Below are 23,133 nucleotides of genomic sequence, written 5' to 3'. Positions count from 1 at the left end.
TATGTTCTGTTCCTGGAATGCTGAAGAACTCCCCATTACCATTTGTATAGCACAATGCCAGGAAAAAAAGCACACCTGGTTTCGTGATTCAAGCAAGTGCTCTTTGTCTTACTCTCCCACAAAGTACTACAAGTCATTTTTGCATGTGATTACTGTGGTTGTGTTCTTTAAATCTGGTCTGTTAGAGGGCCAAGTTATGCTAGAAAATTCAAAGTGTTTCTTAGGGACTTGTAATGAAATTGTGGAATAGATTATTTGAAAAAAAAAAAAAAAAGATATATGGATAAAATGGCACAAGACCAACTGAATTTTTCTCCAGTCAGTAGATTTCTACGAGAGATCAGCAGTGCTTGGTAAGCACTGTCATATTTTTCCTTTCTGTCACTTATTACTTTACTGCCTTGTCTTTAGCAAGTGAGATAGTAGTCATGAAAGAATTCTTCATGTGGATCCGTGTTCAGGAACATAAACCATTTCATTGTCTTCTGTTGATGTAAAATCTTAAAACCTGTCCTCTTCAGGAGAAAAAATATTTTCCTTATAAGAAAATTAAAACATTCCATGGCCACAAGGGCACATTCTGGCAGACTCAGTTATGCTCTGCATTCAAATAAGAATGACATCAATAGATGTTGGGACCTTTTCTTTTTGCTGATCAGGCTCTCTCTACAGGCTGTAGTCTTGAAACCAATGGCCCCTGGAAGCCTTCAGTGTCAGTAATGGAAAAATATGCAAATATAACAATCCTCTGAATCATCTTCTGTAAGACGTTCCTGTAGTCTGAGACAGATTTGCAAGCCATCAAAACATGCAAATCACGTTTGTGTGAGTGACAGAGTGAGGGTGTCCCTGTGTTTAAATAGGGCATTACTCAAAATAGTACAATTCCAGCTTTCCATGGGAAAGTACTTTCTGTTCAGTGAGATGTTTTCTTTCTCTACCTTGTCATCAAAAACACCATCAATCCCATTTCCAGCGAGGCAAGCTTCTGTGGAATGTGACGTTTGTTCTTTTCTTCACCTGATAAGAGCTGTCTACCTAGATTTGTACAGTCTGTAACACACACTTCTAATATATATGTTTTATTGAAATTCTTATGCTTGAAAAAAGGGTTTGTTTCAGAAGAACATTGCTCAAAAAATTGATTTTTCTGGATAGATGCAGGAAAGGTAAATTCACTCTGTTGTTTTTCAGGACTTTTCTGCAGGAACAGAAATAGGTATGAGGCTGTGAGAATCGTGAAATAGTAGAGTACATGGCTGGACATAATTCAAAGGAACCTCTAGCTAGTACTTCTGCATCTATTGAAAAACAGAACGTTATTATAGAACACAACTCAGATGAAATTTCTGAATTGCTACATTAGGAAAATAGAATTTACTGTACATGTTACACTACCAATTTATTGATGGATTTTGGTGGGATTAACAAAATTAAAATCCATATAGGTGATAAACTTAATGTACCAGCTACCCTCCTGGATCTTCAGTCTTTATCTTCTTTTCTCTGAGCTCATGGAATTTGTACAGGTACCAGGAATTTCATACTAATATCTAGCAATAGCTATCAAACAAGATCCAGTGATTAGAGGTGAGAAAACTTTTCTCCCCTTAGTGTTCAAGATGTAACCATGTCACAGATATACAATTGCACATTTGGATATAAAAAGAAGCTTTAAAACATTACAGAACACAGGAACTAATGTGTCATTTTTACATTACTTTATATATGGCTTCAGTTTGTCCTGTAAAATAAAATGTTCATTATTCTTATCATTTATTTTTAGCAGTTTCTATTATCTTGAACATTTAGGATGATCCACCGATTCAATTTGAAGTGCTATGGGGATATATTCGTTGCAAGTATTAGCAGCAGTGTATATGTCCTTCTGAACATCAAATTAGTAGTTTGAGTCGTGGAGGTTAAAAGGAATTTTAAGTGCTGCTTTAATGAGGACAGACACTAACATCTTTTGATACCTTGTATTGAATTTAACTAGTATGCCTATCTGATATACTATTATAGTGGTGCCCGCTAGTGCTGCCATAATTATGGGCCTGTCAGCATTTCCATTACAAACCCCTATATTACAGCTGAAAATATCACTCCAGGATGAAGTTTTGTACAAAGGCTTTCAGCCTTGAAAGAAGTGGCTTTCAAAATTAATTTTGCTGCTTCTCCCATTTAGAAAATGAAGTTTTGCAGTTGCTTACCCTATCCTGCATTCACCTCCTGTTTTGGGGGAAAAGTATCAGAGGGTCAAAATACTGATATTTATTTTCTGTAACATGAATATAACACATCCAAAAGATAAGAGTTGAAAACTGAAAGCTATTATTTAACCACACACGCACAAAAAAAAGGCAACACAAGCAGAAAAAGTACATCAGCAAGCTGCCACTCTGAGTTCATACCCACTTCATTTTCAACCAGCTTATGTCCTTTTTCACAGGTTCCAAAACAGAAATTAATTTATAATTTTGTTTTTTTATCAACATAGACTGGTTTAAAAATCAGGGTCCAAGGGCAAGCACTTAGAATTAAGTTGTGCCTAAATTAATATTGCTTGCAGAATTTTAGTTTGCCTGCTTTCTGAATGTATTCTTCGTAAAACTGATTCCTGGAAAGGCTGGGTGGTGCTCAAATGAACACCATTTTTAAAATAATATAATTATTTTTAATAATATAATAAAAACAATTTATTTAATAAAATAATTAATTAACTTAATAAAAATAATATAATTATTTTTAATAATATAATTATTTGACTTTTTTCCAGTAACTTACTACCCATATCTGAAGTTGGAACCACTATCTATTGTGGCTTTGAGTGTCTGAATGTTTTACAAAACGTTAATCAATTTATTTTCATTATTCTTTTCAAAATTTTCCAATTTTACAGATGATGAACATCTTTACTGAGACATTAGAGTAAGAAATATTCACTGATTTTGATTTTTAATGCTTGGAACTTGATTTTTCAAAGTGGAATTACATAGCCTGTTCAAATCACAGTTCTCAGTGATTTTAGCTACTTTAGCATTAGTATTTTAGTTAATGCTTTAGCACTTCTTTGAATCAGACCTCTTGTGTCAAAAGTGCTACCTAGATTATCAGGAACAAGCAGTTAGGAATTTGAGTTTAAGCAATTTGCCTTGTTTTACCTGTATTTCTTGATCTCTGCAATTTCTCATCCCCATTCACCAGGACTGGGTCCTGTTGTGCTATTGATGTCCAGAGGATATGCACTGATGTGGATTCTGCAAGTCGTATGACCTTGAGCTGGCACAGTTTTCCTTTCCAAGTGTTTCTAAGCTCATCAGCAAATGGAGCAGAAGCCCTATGTACAGTCATCTGCATCAGTACGCAACTACCTCAATAGGGAGAAAAAGCGGAACCCGATAATTTAACTGTGCCACAGTGCTTATGAACACAAGTGCATTAATATTCAATGTCATCCATCATTTTTTCTCTAACTATTGAGTGTGTGGCTTTACAATCTTGATATGATTTCCTTAAGCATAGATTTTAATTATTTATTTATTTTTGTAATTATTTTGGGTGGTTTTAAACCATTCTGAGAAAGCAAGCTCCATGTGGCCTCATACAAGCCTTTGTATTATCAGTGTTGGAACCTTGAGCTGGCTGCACTGTGCAGACTTCTGCTCTTGAGATAATGGAGGGTAATGGATAAAATAATCATTTGAAACGTACATGATAACGTATGATAGAAGAGAATAAGCAATAGAAAAAAAACATGATAAAGTACAAGGAAAACTTATCCTAGATATAGTAGGATCTATGAGAGGCTTGTGAGTGTGCAGTAAGAACATAGTATTTTGATAATTCACCTGGAAAGCTGCAAAAAGCTTTTGTTGAGTATATGAAGCTGTATTTGCAAAGGCTTAAACTTAAAGGGACTAAATATTAATAGATTTTCACACAAACAGCACAAGATAGGTTCTGCAGAGGCTGCGTGCCTATCTGCTTCCCGGTCCCCTCCCTAGACTACTGTAGGCACAAGAGCCTTCCAGAGGGGAAAAAGTACATCATCTACTTTTAATAGTTACTATTCTCCCTACAAGCAACTGAAGCTTTCTTGAGGTGTTTTGGTTGTGGTTTTCTGAGCCTAAAGCAGATGCAGTAAAACATCCATGCAACTAAAATTTCGTGGTTGTTACCACCAGGAGAACAATCTCTTCTAATGGAAGTTGTCAGCAAGCTTAATGATCGGGTTATCTGCTACTTCCTCTGCTTATACTTTAACCAGGTATCTGCTCAATGTAAGTGGCTCGCTTTCATATTACCATGACTGATGGCGTAAATTTTAAATACAATTCTAACAACAGAAAAATACTGCTACTTATTTACCCGATATACTGCCAATGTCAACGATAAAGTAAATAGTTGATGGTAACATAAACTTGTGTTTTACTTAACTGGCAATGACCTGCTACAGTATCAACATCATTGCTAGCAATATAAACAGTGCAGCTCGCCAATACACAACCCAGTCACTAACGCAGCTTCTCTGGAGTTACTGCCGGAGCAGTTTTAAGTGGAAATTGCCAGTTGCTAATGATATTTTAGGCCAGATTCAGCTAGTCAGTGGCCATCTTCCAGTGCAATACCGATCACCGGGAGCTCAGAGTGGCTGTTCAGCTTCAGTTATAAGCTGCCTTGTCTTTGGTTCCAAAAAATAATAACTAAACAAAAGTCAAGTTAAGAAGGAGCCGAGAGTATAGGTAGGCTTCTGAGTGCAATACTGCATTTAGTTACCAGCAAACATTAGCTTGGTTGTTGGAAACGCTCTAGCCATGGTAGCACAGAGAAATTCAAACAAATCAGCCCATACACTGCAGTAAATGCCTGGTTTTTTAATACTATTTTCAAGTTCTTTCATAAATGAAAAACTTGCCCTTAAATCTTTTTTTTTAACATCCTCTTCATATAACTTTCTAAAAACACATTTAACCTTTCATTTCAAGAAAATTTAAGACTGTTCCTCTTCTTAGAGCTTCTTGCTTAATAGTTAGTCAAAGAGATCTTCATGCTGGTGGTGAGAGCTATCAATTTAAGAGGAATTTCATCTATATTTTAGTGAATTTCTGGAAGGATGAAATATAACATTTTTGTTCATGTTTTTTTTTTTTTTTGTCTTCTTGTAGGCACAATTAAAATTTTAGGAATATACACAGGGTAGTTGTGGCATATAGAAAATTTTGAAATCAATATCTGACGGTCGCATAAATCAAGACAGGCATGTGAGAATTCACTTAATGGCACTTGTTCTTTCTGATGTCATTGGGAGGAGAAAAGTCAGTCAGATGGCTTTAATGAAACATCTGATCTACGGAAGAGTGGAGAGGCAGGCATGTCTCTGCAAGTTTTCCATTGGGATTGCTTGCATTGCTACACTTGTGACAGCGCATATTGTGCTCTGTTGCTGCCCTGAACACGTCTTCGTGAAGACGAACTGGTAATGCCATAGTGGCACATTCCAGTTCGTCACATGGCGAACGTACTGGAATGTGGAAAACTGTTTGAAATCGTGCTGCCTTCGCAAACGCCTTAGCTGCGAAGTTAAAAGGATCCATTTGGTATAGGTTGATAATTTTGTGATATAAATCTCACCAATAGATAAAGAGGGAAATAAAATAATCTAGAAACGGAATGGCAAAGAACAGTACAGTATTTCAGCCCTGCATGATCTCCTTCAGTAATAAGTGGAAAACCAATGCTAGTTTTATCTTCCTGGTGTAATGAAATGTTGCATTATCCTTTCCAGAGGTGTGTGTTTATATATATATGACAGCATAAATAGCAAGCCTCAAATTTGAAGCTAGGTCTTCCAGCTATGGAAGAGGAACTTTTATATGTGTTGTCTCTCTTTCTGTAGCACATGTTACAGCTTACAGAATAAAACATAAGGTCCTCTTAAGAAAACAGCCTTACTGAATTAAGGCAGCGTACGGAAGGCTTGGTTCGTTGATTTGTCTGGCACAGAAAGCTCAGTGACCTTCAGGGAGCCAGCTGCAGTTATCTGATTCTGAACCCAGGCCTCTTGTCAGTACAGCTCAGAAAGCTTTCTAAATTATGTTTAGGAGGCCACCAAGAGGCCATCAGATCTATAATGCTGTATAATCTTCCTTTTTCTCCCTGACATGTTTTGGAGTTAAAAAAGAATTTGAGGAAGGTGTGATACATCCGATATGATACTGGGTCTGCTGGATTCGTACCAATAGCAGGGAAGCAGGTAATGCTTATATTTGGTGTCTGTGCGATTCTCACGTGTTTAAGGCAGAATTGGCAGGCTGGCAATACAGGAAAAACTAGCAAAGGAAAATCCAAAGCTGAAACTCTGACTTCAGTTCCTCTCTTCCACCTGTTACAATTCAGGTACTATACAAAAAAAAAATTGTATTTGTTCTCAGTAGCTTGGACAGAACTAAGCAATGAGAATCCTCTAAATTGTAATTTTTTATTTATTTTTTATTTTTTTTAAAAAAAAGGTTGTAAAAAATCCTCTGAGTTAAATTGGATTACTTTGCTCTTTTTGGAAGGCTTATTTGGTTGTCAGACCTAAGGTTTTGTATTCCATGTTGACGTTCATTGTGTGTTTGTGTGTTAGAAATTATTGAAAGAATAAGAAAATAAAGCAATAAATCAGTCATGCTTCCCAGACTGTAGCTTTAACATCACTGAGTGTCATGGGAAAATGACATGAAGACACTGTATTGTCATCTGGCAGCCCTGAACGCAGCCTTGCATCTTTCCTTTCCTTAAATGAACTTTGTTTTACAACGCTCAGTTCTTCTGTGCCCAGTTTAGTTCCAGGCTTCACTTTAAACATCTTAAATATTTTAAAATGGTATCTACTGATTTTGCAATTCAAATAAGCTGCAGTCCAAGTTTGGTTTGATTCCCTCCCCCCGAACACACACACATTCTTTGGCATTAAGGATTATTTTCAAGACCTCTGCAGTATCTATTCTGCTTTATGTAATACCTGGAGTGGTTTGTTGTTTTTTTTTTTTTTTTTCCTTTATAAAGTAAAGAAAATCGTTGTTTATGTATCATAGCTGATTATTTGGTGCCAGCTGTTCAACATGTAGATTATGTCGGGGAGCTATGCAGAATCACAGCAAGAGAAAGGGCACGTGGCAGCCTTCGCACACTCACCGAGCGTGTGCCTTCAGTATAGAAACCCCTAACTTGTATGCATGCACGCGTCCCACTGGAGATGCCAGACTTCCTTCCATGTTTTGCCCTACTTGTCAGCGTTTGCGCTCACAGCAAGACAGCTGTTTGGCTCCGACAGAAGTCACACTGCTGAGCTTCCCACAGAGCCACGCTGCGAGCTGGCTCTCAGTGACAGTTGTGGCCAGTTAAGCCAGCAAATGTCTTGTTGCTATCCTTTCAATCAGCGAGTAGGATTCTCTGCATTTATTTATTAACTACTTGTGTACAGCCTGGTTGGAAGGCAGGATTCACAGTACTGTCAGCCTGGCTGCAGTGGCAGGGACGGGCTTTGATAAGCCGAGATGGGGAGCAGGTAGAGCAGATCCTGAGGATCAAGATGCAGCCGAAGAATAAGCCCACCCTGCTGTGACACCGTGTAGCTTTAATTTGTCTTTCCGAGGTGCTGGGTAGCAGTTCAGCCGTGGCAGCGAGGAATTCCAAGTCTGCTGCCTGCCCAGATGGTTATCTGCTTCTCAGGAGAATTGTGCAGTCCACACTGAGCACGAGGGGAGGGGAGCAGAATAGAGAATTGAGGCTTCAGAGATGGATAATTAACCATCACCACGCCTTACATGTATTCGTTCCATTCATTCTACACGGTGAATGTGAGGGAGGGAAGAACAAGATATCCTACAGATGAACGAGGGGCTGGGAAGCGACAGCGCGGATCCTGCCACAGCAGTCTGCCCTGGGCTCCCCCTGTGCCTCTCTGCTCTGGGCCACCTGGCTAAAACCTTCCTAGGCAAACTGCAGACCACAAGCGCACTTCAAATACCTTGTTCTAGAGTTTTTCCCATTTGGGGAACACCTAGAAGCTAGTGTTGACAGCCCCTCTCTCCCTTCCCACCTCAAGAGTTTTCAGACATAGAAGATGAAAACAAATCTGAGAAACATTGCACTAGACCACGTAGGTCTGCTAGGCAGGAAATTCTCTCATACTTTTGCGCAGCTTGTGAGCTGTAAAACAAAGCACCGAGTATTCACATCAAATGTTAGCATTATTTGATTAACAAAACTGGTAGTTCATAAAGTTTTTAGAATAAAAAATTCTTTCATAGTCATTTCTCCCAGTCACATGCATGAAGAAATACCAGAAACAGAATCTAAAACAGTATAAAAGCAATGTTTGAACTTTACAGCCGTACTGCTATGTGCTGTGTTATGGGTGTTTAACTGAACCACGTGCATTTAAGTATGTTAGAGTAAAATTTCATTACTGGACTGTGAGGTCACTTTGAGCTTGGACTAATTTTTAGTGAGACTCATTTACATTTTCTCCCCTCCTTTTCATTAATTATCTTTTTATGTTTCCTAAGGAATAATTTACAGCCACATAGCATACGTTCAAAAAAATAAAAATAAGAATAAATAAAACCTATACACTTCTGAATTCTTTATTTTTATGAAAAGTACTAAGCTTACTGAAGAAGCAGGCTGCAAACTAGTGGAAGGTCGAGCTGTGTCGGCATGCAACAAGTTGGTGTTCTTGCTGCCAGCTCTTTCTGCATGCTATTAAAAACCCAAACGCATCAGACAAAGAGCTTTCGTTGGGTTGCTATTGCTACAGCAACCACTTCCTCCCTGCGAGTTTGAACCAATGACTTGTTGAGAGTTTGTTGTTTGGGTAGCAGGAGAGGAAGCAATGATATCTCTTAAATAGTATTTTTAGACTAAGCCTGCTGTTGTGTTTTTTTTTTTTCATTTTTATTTTTTTTTCCTTTGTACTTTCTTTGTTTGCTTTGTTAATGATTGAGGTCTACAGCTAAACACTCCAGATTAATCTTCTGACTTCTGTGTAAAACCAGTGTTTTCTAAAGTGTGTGCATGTGCAGTCTTTGAGCTGTGTGTTTTCCATTTTAACCATGTGGCTTTGATAGCGGATCACAGCCCAGAGAGCTTGCATAAGCTGCCATCACATGACTATTGCTGAGCAGTGCTGTGGTCTGAAGGACTGGAGCACAAAACCAGGTTTCCTATAAAGAGATCTCATCTATTTATACATTTTGTTGTTACGGTTTTCAGCTTTATTCCCTGGCGCTACTGTACGCCCGAACTGTTATACCCAAAGGACACGTTCCAAATGACGCAGCTGGCTCTAACTAATGAGGAAGTGGTTAACTTGGAGTAGAAGTGCAGAAAGCTGCTTGTGCGCTTACGTCCAAAGCTGCTGGAGTCACCGGGAGAGTCTTCCCGTTGAGTCCAGCAGGATCTGTTCCAGCTGAAGCAGTGTTATGGAAACTTCTCTGCAGCAGAAGTCTGAACACCAAAGAACATTTTTTGTGATGGAAAGAAAGATATTCCCAGTTACACGTACCGAGGAACTGCCTTATCTGTTACTTGTGCTACACAAGCCGCTTAGAAGAGTGGGCAGCTCGGCACAGAAGCAGGAGCTACTCAGTCTTCTGCTGTCCCTGGAGATCGTTACAGCCGGTGCTGATATCCAGCGGGGCAGGGCAGCAATACCTGTCCTAGAACAGTACTTCAGTTCTCTGCTATCTTTCTGTGACTCCGTTTTAGCATTGGATTATCTGACACATTGCATGTCTTCACTGATAAATTGCCAGCTACGAATCACAGCTCCTGTATAATAGGAGAGCAGGTATCTCTGCGGAACACAGATATATTTATTTGCTGTATAGATCCAGAAATTATATCCCATTTAACCCCAAGCATTATCACTTTAATTCTGCTAAATTCCATAGGAAAAAAAAAAAAAAAAAAAAAAAAAAAAAGGGTATTTATCTTTCTGTGTATCCTTATAATTACATGTTTTGGCCATGCAATGTTTGGAGGGATGATACTTCACCCTTATAAGTGTCTGAGTTTTTAATTAAATAATTATAAGTTGGTTTGCAGTCCTTCACTTTACTAGATTCATCAGTAAAAATAATTGTGTATTATTTATAATATATTATGGCTGACAGTATGCATTATTTTGATATCAGTTAAAGTTTTCATGGGCATTTTGCAGATGACATTTAAAAGCACTTGTAAAAAAAAAATATTGCATTTCACATTTTGGAGCAGGATATTTAAAATTCATGTGCTATACAGATACAAGATCTTTTACAAGATCTTATTTCTCTAATCTTCATAAGTAGGATGAAATTGTGTAATTCTTCGGTGTTGGTTAATATCTGCTACTTTGTGGTAATTTTCTGTACCTCTCACTGTACTCCTTGCAAGTTCTTTTCCAGAGGAGGTGCTGGTTGTGTTTGTAATGTTCTTGACTTCCCTTATGGGATTCATTTGAGGTCTGACACTGGACAGCAAAAAGCGATGAGCACTGCTGGAACGCTGAATGTTGTGACACCATCTGTTACAAACATCTGGAGACCATATAGCTCCGCATTTCTGCATCATGATAAAGTTGAATTACATCTATAGAGCCTGCTGGCAGTCTTTGCCTTCCTCCTCCCTTTATGTAGCATTGAAAGAATGTCTGACCTGGAAGCTTTGGGGTCTGTCAGTCAGGAATTTGCTCCTTCCCGGAAATTTTGTTTGTGCTTATGTAAGAGCTTCCGTTATCTGTTGTGCTGGAAAGCGGCAATTTTACTGATCCATATATTGTAAAAGCATTTGCAGCTCCAGGGGGGAAAGTTTCAAATGTTGTGTTCTGTCATTAGCCTAGACAAAGATGATGGATGGCAAGCACGTTGTCCCAAGCATCCTCACTTCTCCAGCACACACCCGCCCCAGGCATCACAAACAGTTGTAATGCCTCCTGCTGCAAGCTTCAGGTTGCCTGCCTGAGAGGTATGCAGCTGGTAAGATTTTTCTGTGAGTCAAAAGCAAGCAAACAGATTTCTACACGAAATTTACTTACTATGTAATTGACATCATCAGTGTACAAAAGAAATCAGTGCAGGAGTAATAAGTTGCCACTGTGGCAACTTACTTCAACAAAAGCTTTTTGTCACTTGCAGATTTATAGAGCAGGTATTTGGCTTGCAAATGTTTGTCCTAGTGAACTAAAGTGGCAAAATTTTGCCTTCTTTTGGTATTAGTTTTGAGATTTCATTGTATTTTATAAATCTGGGAATGGAGAGGAAAGTATGTCTTCATTTCCTTCTTATATAATTCAAGTCTTGGTGTTAGGTACTTCTTTTCCTCAGATGATTTTAGATAATTTCAATATCCTCATCACCCTGATCTATAGGTTAAGTGCAGAGATGCAGGAGTGACCCATACAGAACCCTTAGCTTTTTGAAGACACAATTCCATCAATTTTTATTTTTATCTTCAGGATACAGGCATGAAACTGGTGCATTTTAAAAATCAAATTGATCTCAGTTCTGTTTCAGAAGAAAGTAAGATGAAGCATTTGTGATAGTCCAGAACATTTCATTTGAACATACTTCTCTTTCAGTGGAAGGAACAAACAAAAATTATCTGCTTCATTTTCTTCTGAATAAGGTTTTAGAAGGTAGGTTGAATCTATCCGATTCTTTAGCCTGTAAGTGTAAGTCCTATATTCTGATACTGAGGGTTTTTTCATTTGTGTTGGGTATCTGAAGAAAGTTTTCCCTTGTCCATATTTATAAGCAGAATTCCATTGGCTAAAATGCATCATCACGAACTTGCTTGCCAAAAAAACATAACTGCAGAATTATTCCCCTCTGATTGTGACAAAGCTTACGGAATCCTTTGTAGTTTCTTCAGTGCTTCTAAACTCAAAGTTTACATGGATTTTTTTCATGAAAGCATCAAATTCTCTGTAGTTGAAAGTTGATCTTTTCAGTATGAGACGGATTTTATAAGTCAAAAAAATTAGTAATTACTGAAGAGTAATTAGAGAAAAGTAACCTGAGGGGAAATAAGTTCTACTTAAACATTAATCAAGTACCATTAGCCATGCAAAAAGAGAAAAATGATTTCTAACAAATATGAATAGATGCGCACGTGTTTGGTCCATTCATAGTTAAAGATAAACCTAGCCCCCGAGCCTGGTTCTGTACTCTATCGAATTTTCAAAGGGTCAAAGTACTCGTGCAACTGAATACTCTCAACTTAAACTGGGCTGAATTTAAATAAATACATAAATAAATCCTGCCGTTTGGAGGAGTTGCTCTTTGTGTTCAAACTCAGCTTTGTGGCTGAAGCTTCTCAGTGCATTGCATTGTCTAGCTGCTCTTGTCCTCTGCAGCCCTTCCTTTCTCTAGCCAACAAAAATGCATTTAATATGCATGGCACATAAGTTTAGTTTCTTCTCCTTTTTTTTTCCCCAACTCTTTTTTTTATTTCAATGAAATAGCACATAGAGTTCTTGCTGTCTGGTTTAATAAAGCCAGCTTCTTGCTCACTGCCACTAATCCTTGGAGAATGTGACTTCTCACTGCGAGAGAACCAGCTTGCTGTGTCACCCTGTACGCAGGGCTAGTGCATGCTGCTGGAAAGGGATCAGTGACGGGATCAGGGAGGAAGTCCGTGCCCTTCCATTCTGACGTTTCGTGGAATATCTGAAATGGAAATAGTATTTTCCTGGAATATCAGGAAGTGGGCTTTGGTTGCTAAAAGAAATGTCGTAAACTCTCCAAAGCTATGTTGCAAGTTTTACTTCATTTTACTGTATTCTGAGTTAAAATTTAAAGAAGTTTAATGAACAGCTCTTTGAGCTTCAGTCTTCAGATTAACTACAATTTCGTGAATGAATTATCATTAAATAAAACACACTTTTATATTGACTTACAAAATACTTCAATAGTATTTGATAGTTATCAAACCAGTTGTGCACTTGAAGCCAAAGTGAATTTTGCCTGAAAAGGAATAAGCTGCAATTAAAAGCATGACATATTTGTGGCTTAATCAGAAGCAGGTACTCGTAAATAGGGAACAACAGATGTGAAGAGTGTTTCAGTATGCATTACTAAGAGATTGATTATAAGTGGTCAAGCTACACAGTAAGTCCCTTTTAGCTCCTCTTTCTGTTTTTGTGAACAGAGGATATTTTGGACAGTCTCAAAAATTATATGCAACCTTTGTAGGAAATATATTTATATTTATAAGCCTAAATAATGAAGTATTATTGCTAATTATGTAAAAAGCACATAGTGTAAACAGTTGAAAAAGTTAAATAGCTGACTTGCTGCAGAATATTGTTAATAAAAACTGATTCTTAAAAAACGTATGAGCTTGTACATTCAGGATAAACAGCTGTTTTTTTTCAATAGCACAGCTGGTGTAGAAACGCAAAATTACTAGCATTTGAACAGGACGTGAGCTATATTTAGCAAAACGTATTTGCGTGTAAGCTGAAAATTTGCAACTTAATTTTCATTTCAGTGGAAATTGAAATGAGCAGAGTTGTACACATATTAATCACAGATGTAAACCTGGTCCTATTAATTGCAGTATCATTCATTTAGGATACAAGCCATTAATGTGCCAGGATGCTTCAAAATTAGAGGAGACCATGTCTTTAGCTGAAAATACTGGGGAAAGGGTACTGTTTAACTGAACATCCTATTGTTAGTTGCTGCTGAACTTCCATTCATAGGAATTTTAACAGATAAAGTAATTTTAAAATGTAATTTCTTCTTTGAGAAAGGGAAAGCAAACGTGAAAGCAGTAAGAATTGCACTTCATAGCATGCAAAAGTCAACTGTTCCTGCTGCAATTGTTTATTTGAGGCTACAAAAACTTGTTCCCATGAACGTGGGCAATGCTAAAAAACGCTGCTGATGCAAGTCAGCAGATGTGTAGTGCATCATGAATCACTGATGCATGCAGGAATTAACTGAAAGAAAGATTTCAAGCTCAATATTAAACTTTAACTAGTCCAATTCTTTATATATTACTAGTGTAAGTAACATTTACACCACTAAATAACTTTAGTTCAAGGCTCTCAAACTGTACACTGCATCATATTTACATTCAAATCTCAGGACCTAGGCATTTAGAGTGGTTATTACAGCCTCACTGCTAAGGCTTTCTATAAAGCATGGTCATCTGGCTGCATTTTTAAAGCGAAAAATTTACTTTAAGCCATTTAGTGTATCCTAGTTCAGCCCAGCACCATGGCCTTCCTGACAACTCATTTTGTGTTTTCCACTCATAGCTCTAATTTACACTACGAGACAGGCAAATTATTAGACAGGCAAGGTCAGTTCCCTCCTTTCTACAGTGGTGAAGCAGTGGACATCCTGTAATAGGGACAGCATTTTGCCAGAAATACATTTTTTATATCTCAGTTGGTGTCAGAAGCTTTATGCAGGTTTCTTTCCTAAGCAGGAATGCATCAGTCCCATATATATACAAAATAGCCCTTCGAAATGTGATTTCTCCTGCTGATAGTTAATGAGTTGTCTCATATGTCTTCTTTTTCTTAAATGCACGTTTTTTCTGCCACGTTTGGTTCAGGTGCTGCTGTAACTGCTCTTCAAGGCAGGATACACTTCTGATGGGTTCAGTCCCAGCACACTTGGGACCACGGCCCTTGCTTAACTGGCAGCTCACGCAGTCTGTAACTAGATCAAGTCATTCAGGTAGCTTTTTGCTCTTACTCCTTCTTGTAACAACTTAATTCTTCTGTTCTTTCAGAAGATCTGTCTCTTGCATAGGTAACATGCATTTGCTTTTGGAGATAACATTTCAGAAAGCTACTGTTGCTTCTGAAACTACTTTCTTGTATTTGTGCCTCGGGACAGCCATCTTAAAAAAACAGCTCATAAAAACTTCTTGGCACTTAGGGGATTTCTACATGGCAAAGTGAACACAGCACAAAGGTGCCTGGTTTGCTCCAAACACCGTAGCTTAGATACAAGAGGTCAAATAATGTATCAGTGTAGACTCCACACGGAACAACATACAGAGCTTTTCTAAATGAGATTTAATACCAGTTCAGCAGCAGCCAGGGTATCTCTGCAAGGAATTACACGGGGCTATCAAAACACCCCCCTTCTGCGCTCTCTGTTTACTATTCATGCTTTCCTTGCAGAGTTTCCCAGGAGTCAAAACCAGCAGGTCTCTATTCACATGACCCTGGCCTACAATGTAGTTATTGTAGCAGGAAAACCACTATTGTAGAAATACAAGCTGCTACTTTCACACTGGTAAGTTGTATGGCTCGAGAGAGACTTCAAAGTTCCTGTTGACAGTGATAGTCCATTTCCTTCCTGCTTGTTGCTATCTGGGCAAAGAGATCGGTGATGGCAGTGGCAGAAAGCTGTCCAGCTGCAGAGATTTCCTTCCCTAGCAATGTCCTTCAGCACAACCTTGAGGTGGCGGTTAATGTATGCTATAAGGCAAGGTGTTCGCTTCTTCACCCTGCAAAGTATTAGCCTGAAAGCCAGAGTCTAGCAGGGAAGCTGGCAGTTTGAAAGGGAAAGTAATTCAAAAAGTAGGCCCAGGTGGCGCTGATGTGGATCCGCCAGTGCGTGAAATATCAGATACTAACACATCGTGCATTCCTCTCTGCTAGTTAAAACTAATCTAGGAATGTTAATAACAAGGAAGACAAATCACCTTGTCAGAACCTGGAGCTTGTGTCATGGAAAAGATTTTCTTAAATTATTCTTAATAGCTCTGAATCATCATCTACACAAGTGCGGGGATGGGAAGGCACAATCTGGGTGCTCGATCAGCCGCTGTTATAATTGCCCACATGTGAGGGCTCTGCGTTAACCTGGGGATGCATTAGGTATTTCCCGTTTCAGAAGGCAGACAGAATGATGTCTAATAATAATAATGTGAAGGATTTACAGTCAGTGAGTGAGATAAGACAAACCACTTTTACTTAAGTAATTACTTTTTAGAATTGAAAAAAATTACAGGTGTGTCTTGTGGTAAAAGCACTGAGCTGGGGATCACTAGATTGAGGCAAAATTCCCTCTTCTATCACAGACATTTTTTAATTTAAGGCTGAGGTATTAATTTAATCTCTGTATCTATTCCTCTTATAAAATGAGGATAATGCTTCCCATGCCTATTTCTAATATCTAACTGTAAACTCTTCATATATGATCATTCTTTCATTATCTGAGGCAGAAAATCTGGCAGCATGGGGCTTGGGTCTTCACTGAGACCTAAAAACAAGACTTTCCAAAACCAAACCAAGACACACAACAGGAAACTTCAGTGTTTCCTCGTAAACTAAGATACGTACTCAAGCAAGTACATTTTCAAGCAAATTATTCCAGAAATTATCTCTGTTAAGAAAGCTGCTGTTAAGAGGTGGCATGGAGTGACACATCTGGACAAGGAACTTCTCTGGGGATCACCATGCTTATCTCATGGTGGTACTTTGAGGAATAATCAGTACTTGTTTTAAATAATCCTAAACGTGGAAATGGTTATATTGAGTAATATTTCTGTTATTCTTTTTAGCAAAAAAAATCATCCTTAAATGAAGTCTTGCAACACATTCACTGAGGAGCATGCAGTCTTCTAGAGACTATGACATGAAAGGAAATCCCAAGCATATCAATCAGTTTTAAGCATTGTTTTCTGTGAGTGAGACAGCATTCTCTAGATCAGAATTCCTTAAGGAAATTTCTACTGTTTTACCATAATCAGTGCCCTTGGTTTCAGTGTACCTAGATAGGTACAACTGAGGATGAAATTGGTTCATTATATTTTCTAGCAAGATGTAAATCTTTGCTGAGTTAAGGTCGATGACAAAATGGCTGTTGCTATCAATGGAGGCATGATTCTGCCATTGACAGCTGCCTCTGAAAGGAGCATACGTGTGCACGAACACGTCTTTTTCACTTTAGCTTTTACTGCTGCTCTCACTGTTTTCTGTTTTACCTTTGTAGTTTTCAGAGGACAGGCCAGGAAGCCACTGGTGTGTTTTAGCGTGAATCACTGTGAAATACTTTCCATTGTCAAAATACAATGCTCTGAACAATCATTACCTTTAATAAGTATAAAAGACACTCTGCATCTCCTGGGCTCTGGTTTTTAACTACAGGGAGGGATCTTCCTCCTGGCTTGGAACAATAAATCGCATAAATTGAATTGGCAGCACCATCCCTGATGCTTTAGTCCAGTTATAGAAAAGTGCAGATGAAAGAGTTCAACGATTCTTTTGAATACGATAATTGCCATATAAGATGAAGCCAGTGGTACATCTGCTACATTTTCTGTGAGCGTTCAGTTAAGAACTTCAAGGAATGGCATAAAAAATCAGATTATGGGTAGCTTTGTAGTAATTTGTCCTTTGAGAGAATGTTACTTTCTGCCTTCCACATGGCATTTGAAAGGCTGTATCAGAGGCTCTGTTGAAAGACTAGTATTAGATCAAAACCTGAGTAATGGTCAGTTGCTTTTCCTTGGCAAACCTACAGGGGAGGAGCCCCATTAAATTAGAAATGGTGAAAGTATTCTCCTCAAATACATTAAGAGATCAAGCTTTGAAGAATTTACTTGATTTCACACAAGACCTGTCATAGAGCTTAAACACATCATAGTAAACGCTGAGAGCAAGTTTCATTTGTAGCCTAATTTGTTCTTATTAGGCTGTTAACAAGACAGCCTAACAAAACTAAAGGCTGTGGTGTGGAAAAGGAAAGGAAAAAATGGCCATGTTTGTACAGGGATTCTCATTCATCTTCTGTTGAAGACAATGGAAGTTCTACAAATGAAAGATGTGTAGAGTGGACCTCTTATTTCTTCTGTCTCAAGAACCCCACAACAGTGATTGTGGTCTCACTTATAAGCTTAAACAAAATCTGATTGACCGTCATTACACTGTTGTTGACATAAGCCTTGTTTCTCGTATGATTAAACTCCCAGTAGGCAAACACCATCTGCCAGCTGAAGAAAAAGAGAAGTCACTGGTGAGCCAATGTCTACCTCATTAGGAGTTAAACACGGAGTATAGTACAAAAGCTACATAGCAATATCCTTAGAAAACTCCAAGTCCCCATTCAGTGCATTTGTTTGTTGAAGCTCTACCTCTTCCACTGAAGAAATTTTCCTCTATTAAACTGAAGAGCTCTCAGATGAAGAGCTTTTCTCCCGAGCCAAATACAGATCAGGTGCCACTGCATGAAGTTGTACTGACTTCCCTGACACCATATGTGGTCCTGGAAGACTCTCTTGCAGCTAGGTACATCGAAATTCACATAGTTACTGGAGCAACATAAATAATAGTGGCGTATCAGTTTATCCTTGCAGGGATGGTGACTCTTGATTACTGCTATAAAACGTTTCTTAAGTGTTCATTTCTCCACAATATTTATAGGAACTTAGAAAAAGCTGTGAAGGCATTTTCAGGCCTTTACATTTCAGCAAGTTCTAAAATACACGTCTCTGCTTTGGTTTTTATTCATGTAAATATACACTTTTTAAAATGAGATTTTATATGAAATTATGCTTGCATACTCTTTGGCTTGGTAAAATATTAGAATTAGTACTAGGTCCAATCTTTTTTGATCTTGCTCTAGAATTATATTAAAATGTTATGAACCAGACAACAACAAATAAATGGCACACAGAGGAGCTAAGTTAGCTTCTTTAAAGTGCATGTGAAAGTGTGCTGCTTTCACAGAATTCAGCTACTTGCTGGCAGGACTGCACAGTTATTTCAATAGTACGGAAAGGAAGATATTTTCACTTGATTGGTGTCAAATCCAAAGTTATCCCCTGGGGAGAGGCGAGTAGCTGTAAGATTGCTGCTGAAGAGCTGTCCAGCACCGGTTACAGTGCCTTCAGTTCTCTTCAGCATCTCCCAAGTGCCAAGCTGGGCTGCCTTTGGTACATTCTGTGAGATCTTAGGGATAAGTGGAATACATGCAATTCTGAGTCTCACCAAGCAGAACTTTTCTATAAGCACTGACTGTGCAACATCTGTAAGGTAATTTCTGCATGATACTGATGATTGTCTTCTGAACGGTGCAGCAGGTATGTAGCTTAGCCATTTATTAACCACATGCTCAGAGCGATTTACAGGCGTTGTGATTTGATATTTTGCTTGCAGTTTATGGTATTATGGGTCCATGAAAGAACAATCTCCCTCCTAGCAAAACATGTTGTTATAGGTGGGTATCTGATTCATGACTCTGGAGCAAGGGAATGCCTTAGTACAACCCCATGTGAGATATCTGTATTTGACCATTAAAACTGAGAGGAAAATTGCAAAGGACTGCATGGAAGTAGAAAATCGAAGCACGCAGTGATGCATGCAATTGTGAAGTACTTTCCAGAGTTTCCGTTGAGATGTCCATATGTCCATGGGGACTAAAAGTGGAAAGGAAAAAAAAAATCTCAATAGAGATCTCAATAGTGATGTTGGCTTTATGGCAAATTTTAATTGCTCTCCCCTTTCCTCAGCTAACCTTTTCATGTTCTACAGGCTATAAATTACCAATCTCTGTCTTTCCATTAGAAGATAAGCACCTTATCACCTCTCCTCTTTTCTATCGTCCTCATCACTCCTCAGGCAGTATCTTTACTCTCAGGTGGTCTAATTGATACATATCTAATTAAAAGCAGAGCATTTTTCCTCAGCTTTTATTCAGCTTTGAAGTATGTTGCTTTGATTTCAGAACTGAAGAACAGCTTCAAGTGCCTGAAAGTTCTCCCTTTTCCAACAGTACTAACTGGTCAAATAAAATGCATTTGCTCTGTCTACAAACTTTGCCTTGGCTGCGTACCAGTGCATTCATTTATTATTAGTGCAGTGGAGAAGGCAGATTGTCATGAAACCGGTTCAAGTGTGTGTTTGAGGGTGACAGCTCTTCAGAGCCTTGAAGCTTAGAACAAAATGTTTAAAATATGATGAGATAGAGAAGCAAGTCTCAGTAAAGACTGAGGAAGATAACTAGATAAGCAAGAAAAAGGATTTTAGGGCTCTTCTATTGAATGGGTACATCTTGTTTGAAAGAGATACCAGAGATGAAGAAGCTGAAGTTACAAGCAGGAGATCAAATTGTTTAAATAGCATTATTCTACCTCCTGACTTAGTGGATGTCTTAGGAATGTTTCTATACAGTGATTTATCTAGAGTAGGTTCTTCAGAGTTATGTAGGATATAAAGAGAAAGAACAATCATTCAAATAATAACAAGTCATCAATGCTCTCAAATTATGAGGAGAAAGGAGAGGAAGAAACATTATATGCATAACTGAAATTTCTGGGCAGCTCTAAGTTGCATAGCCAGCAGTAATGCCAAGATTTACTGATTTTTCCCTTGTAACCTCATTGCAAGGGTCACAATTTCACAAGTAATTGGCTTGACTGGTATGACACTCACCAGTTTTATGACAACGGTATCTTTATTTTTCTTCTTTGCTGTTTTTTCATCTTTACTAGTTCCAACAAGTTTTAAGAGTGGGTTGTGTTCTTCAGTGAGAGGAGGTTTTTGAGGAAAAGTAATGAAAAAGAAATCCACTGAAATTACCAAATTAGCCTAGAGATCCAAGGTGTATCACTCCTACCCTACAGCACCCTTTTATCCTTAAAGAACTTTCTATAAACTTGAGGCATTTTTAGTGCCTCAGAATTATCAGCTGAAAGGCACTTGGTTGAGGTAAATCATTTGCTTCACTGCTGTAGCGTGTGGCTGGCCAGGAAGGAGCAGGAACTCCATTCCGTCCATCGAGTCAGACTGTCACTGTGTTTTTGTTTGTCTGTGCGGAGCTATTACATGGCAACTTTGTGTAGTAGCTGAGCCATTCTCTAAATTAACAGGCTATCCTTTGTGTTTAAAGTGATTGATGTAATTGAAGTGATTGGCATGTATATGCCTAAATAAATTGCTTTGGGAGAGAGATGGATCCAAATGGAGAAAACTGATTAGGTCCAAAGACAGTTTGTTGTAAGAACCATGATATGTTCAAGAATGTGGAAGGAACTTCAATAAGAGTAAAATCTGAAAAGAAAGTACAATTTTATTCTAAAAACTTTGCTAATGAAGATTTAGAGATGTATTTTTGGTTACATTGCTCTGGAGACAAAAGCCCTAGTGTAGATGCAGACATACTGGAAAAAAAAAAAAAAAAAAAAAAAAAAAAAAAAAAAAAAAAAACTTAATTGACGTTGCAACAATTTATTTTTCTGTAATTGCAGCTCCTGGGTTTTGGCTTCCTAAGTAACTTGAAAATCTATATAAACCAGATCATTTATGTGCTCAAATTTATGTTAATAATATTGCCAAATCACTCTTCTAAAACTTCTTTTTCTAAGTACTTTGAGTCTACATGTTGGATTTTCTTTGTTTGTTTTTATGTTGTTTTGTTTGTTTAGTTCATTTTGTTTTGTTTTTCTGAAGAGCTGACACCCCTGTATCTGTATCAGCAAGTTATCCTGAATCTGTTGGTGTGATTTCACTGTTTGGCATCATATTGGTACACAGAACTCAGGGTCCCATAGAGTTCACCTGACAGTTAAAACCCCCTTGAATGTCAGCCTTTGGAAGCAGTAGATTGCTTATTTATTCTTAACTACTTAAAAATATAGTCTAAAAATAAAGCTTTGTCTTGATTCTTTTCATCTGTACACACATGGCCTTTGTTATTTTTTCTACGAGTGGTACCCTGGACTTGGTAAGAAAATGGAAGGACCCTGGCTCATTAGTCTGAATGAGGCTTCAAAAAACTGCTTTTCATCCCTTGAAGTACCTTTTATTTACACATACTGGTATATCATTGTATGACATTGATTTATGAATACTCGTGTATTAGATAAAGCTAACACATTGTTCTTGATTTTGCTTTGCAGTACAGAATTGGACAGTTGTACATGATAAGCAAGCACAGCCATGAGCAGAGTGACCGAGGTGAAGGTGTGGAAGTGGTGCAGAATGAGCCCTATGAAGATCCGAATCATGGCAATGGCCAGCTAACAGAAAAACGGGTCTATCTCAACAGGCAAGTGCATAGAACTGCTTCTCAGCATGGGCAGTAATAAGAATTTTTGATGAATATCCCTTTCAGGCCGTAGCCTTTCTTTTTCAAGTAGAACAGGTTCTCATGAACAAGTGCAGCTTCCTAGCAGATTGAGGCTAGACCCATTGCTTGAAATTGAGATCAGTCATTCTTTCTTCTAGAGTACCTTTTCAAAGAGAAAGAATTCTAACTTGAAGTTTGGGATGTATTGAAAATCAGAACCTCTGTTTTCTTCCACTTAACTGTCACTCTGTTTTCCAAAATTACTAACCCCAAACAAACAAAAAACTAAAATGGTTTAAGGGTTTTACGGGCCCATGGATTCCACTCTGACTTTATTACTTATTTGCTACTTGACTTTAAGTGAGCGTAATACTCTATAATGTCCCGAGTAAACACTACTAATGTTGATTTCATTAAATTTCACTTAACCTGAATCATTGCCATACCTACATCCATTTAAGACTTAAACGGTTAGTCAGGCTTCCATCCCTTAATCATTTGGGGATTCTATTTTTATCTTGACACTAAAATCGGAATGGTTTTAAGCATTCAAAAAGTAATACATTTATGTTTATAGCACATCATAAGACCCTTTGAAGGCATTAACATGAAATGCTCTAAAGTATTAGGATTTTTCTTTTTAAAGAAGACTTACTTTCCTTTGAAAGGAAAAAAAAAGTGTTTTTTTTTTACAGAATTCCTAGCTCATCATCTGCTGCGTGTAGATTTAACATAGAAGAGGTGCACTAAAATTAAAGAAACTCAAAACAGCTCTTTTTAGCTGATAATTAACGTAATGTCTTAGGGTATCAATTAACCTTTTGGGTCTTGATATAGTCAGTTTCTCACTTCATAATATTTTTGCAAAGCCAGTACCCCATTTTTGGTGACAAAAGATTTGCCACAGCAAAGTGAATTGACGTTATGAATTAGCATTAGTCTTGCACAGTGATGAACTTCTGTGCTAAAATGACAGGCTTGAAGACATGATGGGGACAAAAAAATTGCTTTTGTTTCCACAAAAGTTCCATCATTTCTTAAAGTGAAATATGTGTCTCTT

The 23,133-nt window shown here is 37.9% G+C and overlaps 1 protein-coding gene across 4 annotated transcripts in view; it reads left to right on the top strand.

Moving 5' to 3' along the window:
* Window positions 1-23,133, top strand: part of PITPNC1 (phosphatidylinositol transfer protein cytoplasmic 1) — a 90,701-nt gene that overhangs the window by 20,843 nt on the left and 46,725 nt on the right. For all 4 annotated transcript variants that reach the window (XM_035342335.1, XM_035342333.1, XM_035342334.1 and 1 more), the window contains one exon: window positions 21,904-22,052. In XM_035342335.1, coding sequence (XP_035198226.1) covers window positions 21,904-22,052 — 149 coding nt within the window. The remainder of the gene's footprint in view (window positions 1-21,903; window positions 22,053-23,133) is intronic.

Source organism: Oxyura jamaicensis, chromosome 18 (genome assembly GCF_011077185.1).
Source record: "Oxyura jamaicensis isolate SHBP4307 breed ruddy duck chromosome 18, BPBGC_Ojam_1.0, whole genome shotgun sequence".
NCBI lineage: Eukaryota > Metazoa > Chordata > Aves > Anseriformes > Anatidae > Oxyura > Oxyura jamaicensis.
This window is presented reverse-complemented; position numbering and strand designations above follow the sequence as displayed.